This window comes from Chiloscyllium punctatum, chromosome 40 (genome assembly GCF_047496795.1).
Source record: "Chiloscyllium punctatum isolate Juve2018m chromosome 40, sChiPun1.3, whole genome shotgun sequence".
In the NCBI taxonomy this organism is placed as follows: domain Eukaryota; kingdom Metazoa; phylum Chordata; class Chondrichthyes; order Orectolobiformes; family Hemiscylliidae; genus Chiloscyllium; species Chiloscyllium punctatum.
This window is the reverse complement of record NC_092778.1, coordinates 10,639,688-10,653,629: the sequence shown is the minus strand read 5'-3', so window position 1 is coordinate 10,653,629 and position 13,942 is coordinate 10,639,688. Positions and strand designations below refer to the sequence as shown.

The window sequence follows — 13,942 nt, the reverse complement described above, 5'->3', positions numbered from 1 at the left end:
ATGACATAATGGAATGAGATAAAAGGAACTGTGGCAGCTTGTATATTGTGCCCTGTCCTCATGATATGTCTTGTTACTGATGTTTTAACCCCTCTTCCCATTTCCAGCCTATTTAGATGAAGATTTGTCAGATGTCAGCAGCACTAAGATGGAAACTCCTAACTCCATTAATGGCTGTGATCCTCTGAGTACAATGGTAAGTAACTTTGACAGCTATGTGTAACCTTGCCTGTGCATATTTTACCTGTTGGTTGTGTTAACCCTTTGAGAATTATTCTGGCATCAAAAACAAAATTTCTGTGATTTGAGAAATATTCTGATTGAACTGTCAGAAAAATAAATATTGAATGCAAAACAATTGCCTGTGTCATACCTTGGCTGTTTAGAGTCAGTAAAGTCAGTAATACAAAAAGCCCAATAAAATCTGTAAGGCACTAGGGGAAATTCAATCACCTGAAATTCTCCTCAGGAAATCTGGATGTGCAACGTAAATGGCAGCTTTGCCAATTTTCCACCAAACTTACGTTGACTAATCAGGAGGAAGTTAGTGGGAAATATGAGCAAGTGCAAGGAAGTGTATTCTTGGTGTCAAAGTTGTGAAGGGTACAGCTGAAAGAGCTGACTCCACATTCAGCATGCCCAAATATTGTAGATCAGGCACCAACAAAATAAATTTGACAAAGTAAAGATATATATGAATCGAATAGTCAAAACTATAGAGAATAGTAACATGCAATTATGCAGAGTTTTTGTTGTACAGTATGTCTCAAGGCCATTCCCAACTCGGTGCAAAGAAAATAGGTCCTACAGTATGAGTGTACCTACACTTCGAAAAGTACTTAATTAACAATAAAATACTTTGTAATATCCTGATATCATGAACGTTGTTTTAAAATGCAAGCTTATATTAATTTATGAAATTTGCAACAAGTAACACTTTCTCTGTTGTTAAAGAAAGGAAAAGACATGGCAATTTTTCAAAATGTTTTTCAGTACTCTAAGTTAACAGAAAAAGCTGTTGGCTATATTAAGCTAATCTTTTATTGTTGGTGTTAGGACACCAAGACTAATGCAGTATACAGCAAAGTCAAGATTATTTTTATTACTTACTTGATAGTATCTGTTCTATTTGATGTGAATCACAAGGAAAATCCCCCTCAGGCAATCTATGAAAATAGGCAGTAGTGAAAACTGACAAGCAATTAATAGTTGCCTTACAATGATATTTCAGTTGTATTCTCCATTCTTTGCTTCACCACTTCCCTCCTCTGTTTTGACCCCAAGGTTCTCTTCCATCTGTACTGTGTTTTATAATGAAAAGGGAGAGCAAATGGAGAGATGAACCTCTGTTTAAAAAAAAGCATAATGCAAGCAGTGTTGTTGTTATTATGGTCCAAAATACACAGTGCTGACTTGACCAAAATGTTTCGGCAACCGATTTGATGAGCTGTTTTGGACAGGAAGTGAAGTTGTCTTGCAAATCAAGCAGACAATTCTATGTATGCTGTGAGGAATGATTAGTATATAAATCCAAATAGGAGTTCTTACCCATTGCCCCTGGATGTAAGCTGCCTCATTGCTGGGGTCAGGACCCAGATCTTATCTGGTGATTTTTGCCTGCATGGAGCATTGTGAGTAACAGCTAAGGAGCACTGGAAGTTGAAAGAGAAAAACTGAAATTGGGAAGTTGATGAAATGATGATGACAATGCATCTGTCCATTTAATTCAAATGAATCAATGTCCCACCAGATCTCAACTTGAACTAGAAAGTTAGGTTTTAGCCAACTGCTTTGTCTGACAGTTACCATACACTTGAGTAATTAGTCACAGTAGCTTTTGTGCAAGAAAATTAGTTTCAGAATCCATTTCATCGCTTTGGTTCTGCCAAAGTTCACTTTCATTTCAAAGTTTATGCTGTGCTTGGTACAAGTATTTTGCCATTCTCTGCCTTGTTGAATCCTGTCCTTTGACAGAAGCTCCTGTTATGCTGTTGATGTTTATTTGTGCTAATGCCAACTTGAGGCATTTTCTTGGCTGTTTCCACTGGTGGATCACCATTGCGCTCTCCACACATTCATGGAAGGAAAACAATCTAGTAAAAAGCAAGAATTCATGTACTTGGAAAGCTTGTTATCAGTGAATGGAAGATTAGTTCCCACCAAAACCACTGGGCTGCTTGTAGCAGCATGTACAGGTCAGAAACTGCTTCCCAAGAAAGCTGAGCCATCGCTCGCATGTCATCCACTTTATCTCATAAACTCAACCTGACGTCTGAAACCAAGAGTTTTGCTCGCACCTAATTAAGTCCTTTTGTCACCTTTCCGGCTTTTACAGGCCATGTTAAGTCCTACCTAGAGAGTCTTACTAGAGCACATCTAAAATTCTCAGTCTTTCTTTCTTTTCTGAAGATTTCAAGGAAAAAGGAGGAAGAGGATATCAATGATTGATGGCTTATAAATTGAAGGAATTGGTAAATGTAAAGATTTTCACAGAATTGAGAGATGTGGAAAATGTATTCTGAGTCAAGGGCCTGCCTTTGCGCAAAACATTACATGAAGCTAATGTGTCCACTTCAATCATTGTTCAAATGGTGAGCATCCCATTCACTCAAGATCTTGAAGTGATCTGAATTGGTTCATTTCAAATGAATTGATTCAATGCCTGAATTTGGGCCAGGCTACTTCAGACTGATCTCTGTCTGTCCCAATTAAAGAAAATGCAATGAATGTACAGAGAAATGGAGGAAAAATAAATGGTCCAACAAGACCAAGACCTGCAGTGCTTGCTGCTGAACTGCCTCAAAATGAACAAGGTGCAAGATCACCTCAGGATATAGAGGAGATACAGAAGTTTGAGTCCATCATCCTCAATGCCATTTCTTCTGGTTAACGATATCTCAGAACTGTGGCATCTGTTGGAACAGGACTTCAAGCCTGGTGACAGTCAAGATGCACCAATGTTTTATGCAACTGGCTGCTTCCAAGGAATCACTGGGGACCTTTGTGAAGTCATTTAATCCTCAACCCCCAAATTTTCAAAGGCTGTTACTGCTGTAATTTGTGCCAGATCACACCACCATCTTGTTTGCCAATGACAGGATCAATGCTACAGCCTGGCAGTATACTTTACCAACTTTGGCTCCCTCAGGTGCAAGGCTGTGCCCAATTCACTAAACATGCCATATCATTATATGGCTGACTTCATCAAGAAAAAAAAGGCTTCCATTCATTGAATATACAAGTCATCTGTGGTCATCAACACCACAGCTTGGAAGTCTGCATCAAATACCATGCAAATTGACATGATGCCTATATCATTGGCACGCTCAGGTTCCTGCTTCATTTTAATGCCAGAATTGACATTACAAAGGAGGGTTGTGAGGAGACATGGCACACCTTCTGCCACCATAACTGATGACTCAGATGTGCAACTCCCTTACTGAGGTGGAGTAGAGATACAATGCAGCCCATTTTTCTGCAAGGCTGTGATGGAGCAGAGATAGGTGTTTTGACGATAAGGTTTAAATGCCTGGATTGGGCTGGAGAGACCTTACAGTATGCTCCAGATATAGTGCAATGTAATATTTGCGTATTGTGCTCTGCACAACTGTAACAGACAAAGAAAGGGATGTGATGAATGCTGGAGAGCTGGGAGAGTGGCAGCAGTCTTCTGAGAAGGAAGATTGAGTAGGAGCAACCTCACCTTCAGAATGATAGAGTGATGTAGTGTCAAGTATAACAAGCCAGACAGGAATTAATTGACACTCACTTCACAGATGTGAGATGGGGTATGTCATCATTCAATGACTGCAAATTAGTTGTTGTTCAAAAGGCAAGCAATTCCTGTTTCATCCCAAAAAGAAATGCAGTTTTTTTGGTTTTTTTTTTACTAATGTTTGCTTTTCCTGTAGTTCAATAAAAGTTAATATCATCAACTGTTTGAAGGATTTACAATATGTGATGTTTCCATATTCATAGAACGTAGAACAGTACAGTACAGTACAGGCCCTTTCGCCCTTGATGTTATGCCGACCTCTTATCCTACTCTAAGATCAAACATACTGTTAATTTTGCTATCATCCATGTGTCTATGTCCCTAATGTATCTGACTCTACTACCATTACTACTATTCCATGCACCCATCACTTTCTATGTAAAGAACCGACCTTTGACATCTCCCCTAAACCTTCTTCCAATCACCTGAAAATTATGCCTCCTTGTGATAGCCATTCCTGCCCTGGGAAAAAGTATCTGACTGTTCACTCTATGCATCTCATCATCTTGTACACCTCTATCAAGTCACCTCTCATCCTCCTTCGCCCCAATGAGTAAAGCCCTAGTTCCCTCAACCTTTCTTTATAAGGTATGCCCTCCAGCCCAGGCAGTATCCTGGTAAATCTTCTCTGCACCCTCTCTAAAGCCTTTACATCCTTCCAGTAATGAGGCAACAGAACTGAATACAATATTCTAAACAGGGCTCCATTGAACTCCAGCATAACCTTATGGCTAATGAAAGCCAACATACCATACGTCGTCTTAACAACCCAACCAACTTGGATAGCAACTTTGAGGGATATATGGATATGGACCCCAAGATTTGTATGTTCCTCCACACTGCCAAAAATTCTGCCTTTAACCCTGTACTCTGTATTCAAATTCAACCTTCCAAAATGAATCACTTCACACTTTTCCAGATTGAACCCAATCTGTCACTTAACAGCCCAATTCTGCATTCTATCAATGTCCCGTTGTAATCTACACTATCAACCACTCCACCAACCTTTGTGTCATCAACAAACTTACTAACCTACCCTTCCACTTCCTCATCCAAGTCATTTATAAAATTCACAAAGAGCAGAGGTCCCAGAATAGATCCCCACAGAACACTACTGGTCACTGAGCTCCAGGCTGAATATTTTTCACCTACTACCACTCCACGTCTGCTATAGGCTAGCCAATTCTGTATCCAGACAGCCAAATTTCCCTGTATCCCATGTCTCCTTACTTTCTGAATGAGCCTACCATAGAGAACCTTATCAAATGCTTCACTAAAATCCATGCATACCCCATCCAATGCTCTATGTTCATCAATGTGTTTTGTCATATCCTCAAAAAATTCAATAAGGCTTGAGAGAAAAGGCCTGCCTCTCTCAAAGCTATGCTGACTATCTCTAATCAAACTACAGTTTTCCAAGGAATCATAAATCCTGTCTCTCAGAATTCTCTCCAATATTTGCCCACCACAGACGTAAAACTGATTGGTCTGTAATTCCCAGGATTATCCCTATTCCCTTTCTTGAACAAGGGAATAACATTTGCCACCCTTCAATCGTCTGGCACTACTCCAGGGGATAGTGAGGATGTAAAGTCCCTTGCCGAAGATGCAGCAATCTCTTCCTTCACTTCATGTAGTAACCTTGGGTATATCCCATCTTGCCCAGGGATGTATTTATCCTTATGTTTTTCAAAATTTTCAGCGCATCCTCCTTTTTAACATCAACCTGTCTGAGCATATCAGCTGTTTCAACTATGATATGATGTTATGCTATGCTAAGCATTTGGGAAAAATTAAAAATGCTTCAGATAGGTTTCTAACATAGTATGGTGCTAAGGATGGGTAGCCTGAGTCTTACTGTTACAGTTGCTGTGACAGTTGATCAGACAGAAGATAGTGTAATACAGAAGTATGTTTACTATTGTGTGAATCTATTTCCAATGAGATGTCATCAGTGCTACCTATGTGCCCTCAGAAGTTTTCTTTTTTGATATCCTTCCCACTGCGTGTACTATGAAGATTTCTTCATGGCTGGCACTGTTTGACCCAAAGGCTAGCTGGGCTTTAAGTATGGCATTGCTAATGTGAATCCAGTAAGATTCTTGCACAGGCGAGTACTTCTGCCGCTGCATCGTTGTGACTTGGGGTACACATAATGAGAGGAGCTGCAGAGGACTCCATGAGGAACTCGCTTGAGCTCACTGTGAGAAACTATCCATGAAATTCCCTAAACTTGACACTTGGCTGATTTTTAGTAAACGTCAGCCCAATGTATTTAATTACAGATCAGAAATAAACTTTTTTAAAAAAATTATCTTTAGCTGAGGGTCCTTTTAATCAATGCGATTAAAAAGAACCAGCCTGTTGTTTAAAATTAAAACACACAGCTTCCCAGTACAGTGACTCATTTATGATTCAACTATTAAGTTCAGAAAATTTCCAGACCCTTTTCTTTGTGTTATAACAGACCCTGAGACCCCGATTCCCCAGCGTCATGTCAACTACCCCTGAACCACCTTGCAATGATTCAATTCTGCGAAGGACCAGAGAAGAAGACCGGGAGATGCCACATAGAAGGTAAGACACATGTCATTATTAGTTCTGCAGTGAATGATATCCAAGAGCGTCAAAATTTAATACAAATTGTCCTGGCCAAGCAGGTACTACTGCTAGTATATCACATTTAGTTGCCATTGCTTTCGTTATAAGGAGGGTAATGGACCATAGGCTCCTTGCAACCTTTCTACATATATGGAACTGGTACTACAACAAATATCATCTTGGATTATGTTGACATCTGTCAAAGAACCAACTAATCTTGAAGCAATTTTCTGGTTTCCGAAACAGCTTACACAACTCCGTTTTATTCTTATCACTTTGCTCCCTTCTCAAGATTCGAGTTCTTCTGCATATTATATAATTTTCCTTTTCTTGACACTTCCATAGAAACTTGCAACTATGGAACTCCTCACCATCCTGAATCATCCCTACAGCCTGTTACTCTCACAGTCATCACTTCATTCTACAAACAAACATTTTTTTAATTCACCTGATTCCTAATTCTTGATTTACTCAGTATTTCTCTTAACTTTCCAATCTTGGTAATATCCTGCATTGTGGCCCTAGACCCTTCTCTCACTTAGATCAAATATTATACTTATAAATAATTTGATTGAATTAACTCATGCTTTCATTGGACTGCCTTAGTGGATCCTTTCCCTAACCTTCAAGTAGCAATGAAGTTGTTTAACAGACAGTTCCCACCCAAAACACTACTCTTCAGCAGACCATTGGCATCCCTTAATCCTCATTGAATGTATACTCATTGATAAGAATAGAATCATTAAAAGTTGAAATAGCAACCTTTCCCTCAGATTTTGACATGAGAAGGTGTATTTTCATTGATCTGCCTATTATTTATCCCTATTAGATGTAGGGATAGATGTACATGTTTGATCTAAATGTACATCTGTAGATGTTTGATCTAATTCTAAATTAAAGCTTCAAGACTGGACATGGAGCTTATTTGTAAGCTGAATTTCACTTAGGTTAGGATATTTTCCTCTGCTGAAAATTCGTATAAATGTGAAATTGTCCTTCCTTGTGTTCATTTTAGTTCCTATTAGTGTATTGTCTTTTTTTTAATTAGCAAATGTACAACATTGAATAATGATCAGAGTTTGTATTTACTTTCCCATTTTTCTGATCACCCAATATGCAACGAGAATTTTTTTTTGTTGTAATTGTAATGAATATTTGGTCATGTTGAAATGAAAGACTTTATCTTGTTTTTGTTATCCAGTGTCAGGATCAAGTACTCCCAAGGCTTGTGGACCATTTTTAGATGCAAATAAATGCTCCCTCACCCAACCTCAACAATGTGTCTTTCACTTAAGCCAAGATGTATTGCCTCCACAGCTCCAGTGTGACACTCCTGCACAATGCAAAACAAAAGATGCCAATTTACAAATACATTGTACTGAATTATGTTAGTGTCTCACACAAATGAGCTGAGATTACCCACATTCAATTCAAGTACAGCTCTGAGAGACAGTGGAGATAAAATATGTTTTCCATCTGAATTTAAACTCAGTTTTCAGGTGCAAAGGGACAGTGTATGAACACACTTCACCACCTGATATCTAAAAGTAAATTCAAAAATCTTTCATTTTGTGTAAGACTACATTTTCGTCTTTTACGTAATCATCTAGTTATATGGTTGTTTTGATTTCTCTCCCCAACCCCCTCACCCCTTTCCTCAGTGCCCGTTTGAAGAAATACAGGTAATTTCTGATGTAACTGTCCTGGTTTTGTAACCCGAATTGCCTGTTGCAAATGCTTGTCACATCCCTTGTGTATAGTGCCACGCTTAGCTTGTAAATGTTTGGCTATTTTGAAGGAGTTTCCCACATTAATTACATCTTCAATACAGACATTTACTTCCTTTTAACCTGGGCATAAAAGCTTCACATGGCAAAGCTAAGATTTGTCCTGCTTGTTGGGGGAATAGCAAATGGGGAGCACAGAGGGGTAAGGATTTTTGTAGAGTCTGCTAATTGGCCAACTTGCAGAAATGGGACTGAGCCGGGAAATGGCAAGTGTCGCCATTTCTGTTTGAAATTGGGAACTGTGCAGCGTTGCAATTCAAAAGGAGGCCAAAATCAGGCATCAAAGTTTACTTGGACCTGCAAATGTAAATTATGTTGGCTAACCCCAAAGATGATTGCAGTCATTATGATCCCACCTCCTCCGCACCAGCTCTGCCTCTGAGCTTATGTACCTGTATGAGAGGTGATTTGTTGCTATTGCCACTTGTGTTAAAGCCTATGCATTTGTTTCCATGGTGACTGAACAGTATGAGGTCAGCTTAATATACTGCAGGAAAGAGTTGTCATTTGTTTTGATTTTTATGATTACAAAGCAATAATTCATGCTAAAGGAAACATTGCCCTGTGTGATAGGATTTTATTTCTGCATGGTATTCTGCAAGTGTTCCCTTTGATATGTATGCATCTTGTTATGTATTGAAAAACATTTTAAAATTCATGTTTTTGTCACTGTTTCTGGGCACTGTTATCCTCCTGTTTCTTCTCTCCTGAAGATGGTGACTTCTTGCTGAAACAATATTCAGTGGACAACATATGCCCTTTAGTGTCATTTCCCAGCACTCGTTAGTCATGTCTTAACTTGACAATGAGTGGCAGCAAGGTATTCTATTGGTGTTTCTGGTTTCCAAGTCATTAATTAACACAATAATTGGAAATGCCAAATCTTCTGACCACAAGTAGCCTGACTGATGCGCTGTCTGTCACTCCATCAGGGCTTTTGTGATGAAGAAGGAATCTATAATTATACACTGTTCTCTTTACATACACTTCAAAGAAGCATTTGCCAAAATGTTTGGACAACGTAATTAAATCAGCTGTCAAATAACACCATTGGTACTGCTTTGTTGTCTGAGGACAAACCTAATCAGTTGTGTTGCATATGCAGATTAAAAATGATCCTGCATGCCTATCCTCCAATTGAGAACTTTGGATCACCCCATAATCCATGAAAGTGAAACTCAAGGAGTTGTTCCTAAAGCTATAAGTTTGGACTAATCCTTTCACAGATATACTTTTTAAAGTACTATTTGTTATTCCCATTTTATACAGGTTGTGTCCTTTTTTTCTAACTTAACAGGGGTCGTACAGTGGCTCAGTGGTTAGGATTGCTGCCTCATAGAGTCAGGGACCTGGATTCAATTCGATTCTCGGGCAACTGTGCAAACTCCACACAGCCAGTCGCACCGTGTCTGTGCAATTTTCCTCTAGATGCTTTGGTTTCCTCCCACAATCCAGGAATGTGCAAGTTAGGTGGATTGGCCTTGCTAAATTGCCCATATTATCCAGGGATGTGTAGGCTAGGTGCATTAGCCATGGGAAATGCAAATTTGGGGTGCGTCAGGGGAAGATGCTTTTTGAAGGGTCGGTGTGGACTCAATGGACAGAATGGCCTGCTTCCATGTTGTAGGGATTCTATGAATTAATAATATAGGAATTTTTAGAGAATCAATGGATGTGATTTAATGTAGAGAAGTGGGAGAGCTGATGGGATTGTTGTGTTGCTTCTCTTTTGTTTGGGAATACCGGCTCCACTAAATGCCAATGAAGGATCTAACATGAAAATTAGAGCTTAGACCACTCAGAAATTATACCAGGAGGCACCTATCCATTTCAGATGGAGTTAAGGTGGCTGCTGCTGGTCATGTACTCACCCTAGGTCCAGGATCATCAGACAACTCAGGCCATGGTGAGTATGACAGGGATTACACTGGAAAATGAGAGATTGACAGTAAGGGTGGGGAATGGCACTCAGTTAAAATCCCTCTTTCCAATTCCCATAAGGTCTGCTTTTTGGGTTTCTTGCACGGTGAATCCTTCACTAGATGAGTATTCAGCTGAAAGCTGTCCATACCACAGTTTAAATAATATCACCGCCCATAGGGGGTACAATAAATTTTTACCTCATTTGTTTTCTCAGAATTTGTTATTTTGGTTGAATTACCAAATAAGGATTTGGGATCCTTCCTGTAATACTTCTCATCAGAGTAATTCGTAGAGCTCATTCAAGTTTTTTGAAAGGATTAGAATTTTCGTTTCTTTAAGCATTTTGATTGTCACTTCAGTCCAGAATCTAGTTAATTCAAGAAACACTGGAAGATTTGGTTTATGTGCACTAAGCTGTGAAATTGGCCTGGCACCCATCAAATTAATAATACTACCAAGAAATCCAAATCACTTCCAGGCTTGGGCCTCATGAATACTTTGTTGAGGAGCAGAAATTTTTGAGTGGACAAACAATTGTAAGCCAAGTTACTTAGGGAGGAAAACTGACCAGTTACCCCAATGGGTGTGTCTCATTTGAGGAGAGGGTGTAGGAAAGTATAGAAGGGAATGGAGTGCGGCAGTCCTATCCTTTTAAGGTCTGCTAGTTAAATCTTTCAGTAGTGGAGAAGTGGTGATATGGGCCTTGTGGTAATAACTGGACAATGACCTTGCAGTGATGTGTTGATGTTGGAATTGCTCCATGTAATTTTTATAATAATATAGTGTTGACTAGATGATGGTACAGTGTGTCAAATACGATGACACTTTTCACTTTTCTCTCCCTTTTCTCTAAAACATTACTTGTCATTTTATTTCTGACAGTGTAACAGAGGAGGACAATGATAGTATCTGCTGTTACACCTTTGATGCCATGCAAACGGAAACAGATGGTACGTTTGCATTTTGACTAATTATCTAATTAATGAAGCTTAGACTAATATCGCCTTTCACTTATAATAGACTTGTGCAATCCATTTTGGAATTGGAATGGTAGTACTTGATCTACATGTTCAGGGTGAGTGGATGCTATATTGCAATTTTATAAAACTTTGATTAGATTCCGGGTGGAAAGGAAATGAAACAAGTACAGTGCAGGTTCGTCAGAATCAGGCCTGGATGCAAGAGTTAAATTTATGAGAATGGGTTATTTTGACTCGTATTTTTTTAAGTATCAAAGAATGAAGATGATCTAATTGAGGCATGTAGGATGACTAAAGCAATTGATAGATTTGATAGATGTGCCCTATAAAGGGGAACGTAAGATTAGAGTTAGACCACCTGAGCATGATCTCAAGATAAATTTATTTAACACAAAAGGCCAGGGATTTGGGCCAATGGAAAATTTCAATTTTGAACTTTTTCGATTTTTATTAGACAAAATTATTAAAAGTGATGGGACAAAGATATGCAGGTGAAGTTAAGATTCCGCTCACCCATGATCTGATCAAATGATGGAATAGGCAGTGGGTCTGAAATAGTCTTCACTAAGTTTCTGTGTTTCTAGAGTCAAATCGGCTGTGCAATATTGACAAGCTATTCATTAATGTTAATGTTGTGAACCAGATGAATATCAGGACAGAATCTCTCATGGACCACCATCCATACATTCATCTTCATCATCACATCAATCTGAAGCTTTAGATTCATGTGAATTAGACCATATGGACTCCATATTCAGAAAGTTCTCTTTGGAAAGGTATGAGTAAATAAATAATGAATTCTAATGTGTTCTGAGTACAGTTACTCAACATAGCATTGCTCCACTTTGAATATACAGATCTTTGTTTTCCCATCTTTTTTTCCTGCATATTTGTGCTTTGTGCATTCCTTGGAACTGTAATCAATGCCTATGCAATAAGAAATACATTCCAAATCACATTCTTCTGGAATAAGGATCTCACTCTCTGACCTGTTAACTAATTTGTTTTATATATTTCAAATCTTCCTGTATAACTTATTAGAGCTATGAGATAATAATGCAGTATAAGCTCTGGGGCCTTTGGGATGAAATATGTCTTTAATGAGACTTGAGAAAGAATTAGGAACAATGGACAAGGAGAATGAATTCATCAAATCAGGTGCAGAGAAAGGAAGGGATTAGGTGAGAAAATAAACAGAAAGGAGAAAACCATTTAAAGTTTGAATTTTGACATGTTAAAAATCACCAAAAGCTATTTCCCACCTGAGCAATGAGACTCTAAAGTTTAAATACTCAATTCAGCATCAAGGAGGTTAATTGGGAGTCAATCAAAGACTATTGTTCACTACAGAACTTAACCTATTACAAAAAGTGAGTATACGTAAATCCAGCAATTTCTTAAAAAGCTTGAGGAATGACGATTGGGATGTCAGTTCCAAAAGCAAGGCATTTCTATTCCCACCACTGGCATTTCACTAGTTAGGGGTGGGGTGGGAGGGGTTGGTGCTAGACGGTCCATCTATTCTTAGACTAGTTGAGGTCCTTGACTATTCAAGTAAGTGCCATTTTGCCTCTGATGCCACCACTAGCATTTTACCAGCAACAGGGCTGTGGTAATGAGAGGATTCCACTTCTACCTTCTTCAACCCCTCAGCTCCCCATAGAGGTTGCACTCTTCTGACCTCACAACTGTTGACCACATGCCAGGTGGGGGAAATTGTCTGAGTGACCCTAGCAAGTTGACCTCATATACCTGTGTCCTAGAGCCTCCTGCTTTGCTGTTGGTAAATCTTTTGTTGCAGTTCCAGCAGTGGTCACTGCTCCCAGGTGATCTAAAGCTCTCATCCAATTGGTCAACACTGTAATGGTGGCTGATTATCTCTTTAATAAATGGGATCCCTGACATTTAGTCAGCTAATTGCTTGGTGCACGTAAAATTGGGTCAGGCCTCCCATAAACAACCAAGGTAGGGCTGCTACTAACTTTACAGACAGTGGAAAAGGTCACCACTACTGTGTAATATCCTTGCTTCTGCGTGGCAACATTAGGCTTTGCTGTAAATGAACAATGCACTGCTCTATACAGCACCCTTTGGGTGAGGCAGTAAATTGTCAGTCGAATACCAACTTTCTCAAGACAGTATGTGAAAGAAAATCAGATGAGGAGTCAAATAGGTTGCTGATTTGCTACCTCATGTTTTTTATATAGCGAGGAAAATCTATGAATTTTAATGGAAAGCAGCAATAGAGATTGTAATTTTATTCAATCATAAGCTGTTCTGTATACACTTGTCACATTTGTATTAGTTAGCAGGCTGACACATGAGAAACTTGGAGAACACTGAACATTCTGGCTACATTTCAATCATAGATTGGTTACAGCTCACAATGAATCTAGATTAGAGTGGTGCTGGAAAAGCACAGCAGGTCAGGTAGCATCCAAGGAGCAGAAAAATCGACGTTTCGGGCAACAGCCCTTCATCAGGAATAGAGGCAGGGTGCCTGCAGAGTGGAGGGATAAATGAGAGGGGGTGGGGTGGGGAGAAAGTAGCATAGAGTACAATAGGTGAACGGGGGTGGGGATGGAGGTGATAGGTCAGAGAGGAGGGTGGGGGAAGGTAGCAAAGAGTACAATGGGTGAATGGGGTGGGGATGAAGGTGATAGGTCAGAGAGGGGGTGGAGTGGATAGGTGGGAAGGAAGATAAGCAGGAAGGACAGGTCATGAGGGCGGTGCTGAGCTGGAAGGTTGCAGCTGGGGTGAGGTGGGGGAAGGAGAAATGAGGAAACTGGTGAAATCCACATTGATGCCATGGGTTTGAAGTGTTCCGAGGCGGAAGATGAGGCGTTCTTCCTCCAGGCGTCAGGTGGTGAGGGAGT

The 13,942-nt window shown here is 39.5% G+C and overlaps 1 protein-coding gene and 1 long non-coding RNA gene across 3 annotated transcripts in view; one reads left to right on the top strand and one right to left on the bottom strand.

Annotated features, from left to right (window-relative positions):
- LOC140464345 (uncharacterized) overlaps positions 1-13,942 on the bottom strand; it is a 163,794-nt gene that overhangs the window by 24,580 nt on the left and 125,272 nt on the right. The gene's annotated exons all lie outside the window — the stretch shown is intronic.
- The window catches only part of card11 (caspase recruitment domain family, member 11), a 369,647-nt gene that overhangs the window by 291,872 nt on the left and 63,833 nt on the right, over positions 1-13,942 (top strand). The window contains exons 13-17 of the mRNA XM_072559295.1: positions 108-196; positions 6,243-6,352; positions 8,038-8,058; positions 10,969-11,036; positions 11,710-11,842. Of these exons, the coding sequence (XP_072415396.1) occupies positions 108-196; positions 6,243-6,352; positions 8,038-8,058; positions 10,969-11,036; positions 11,710-11,842 (421 nt within the window). The remainder of the gene's footprint in view (positions 1-107; positions 197-6,242; positions 6,353-8,037; positions 8,059-10,968; positions 11,037-11,709; positions 11,843-13,942) is intronic.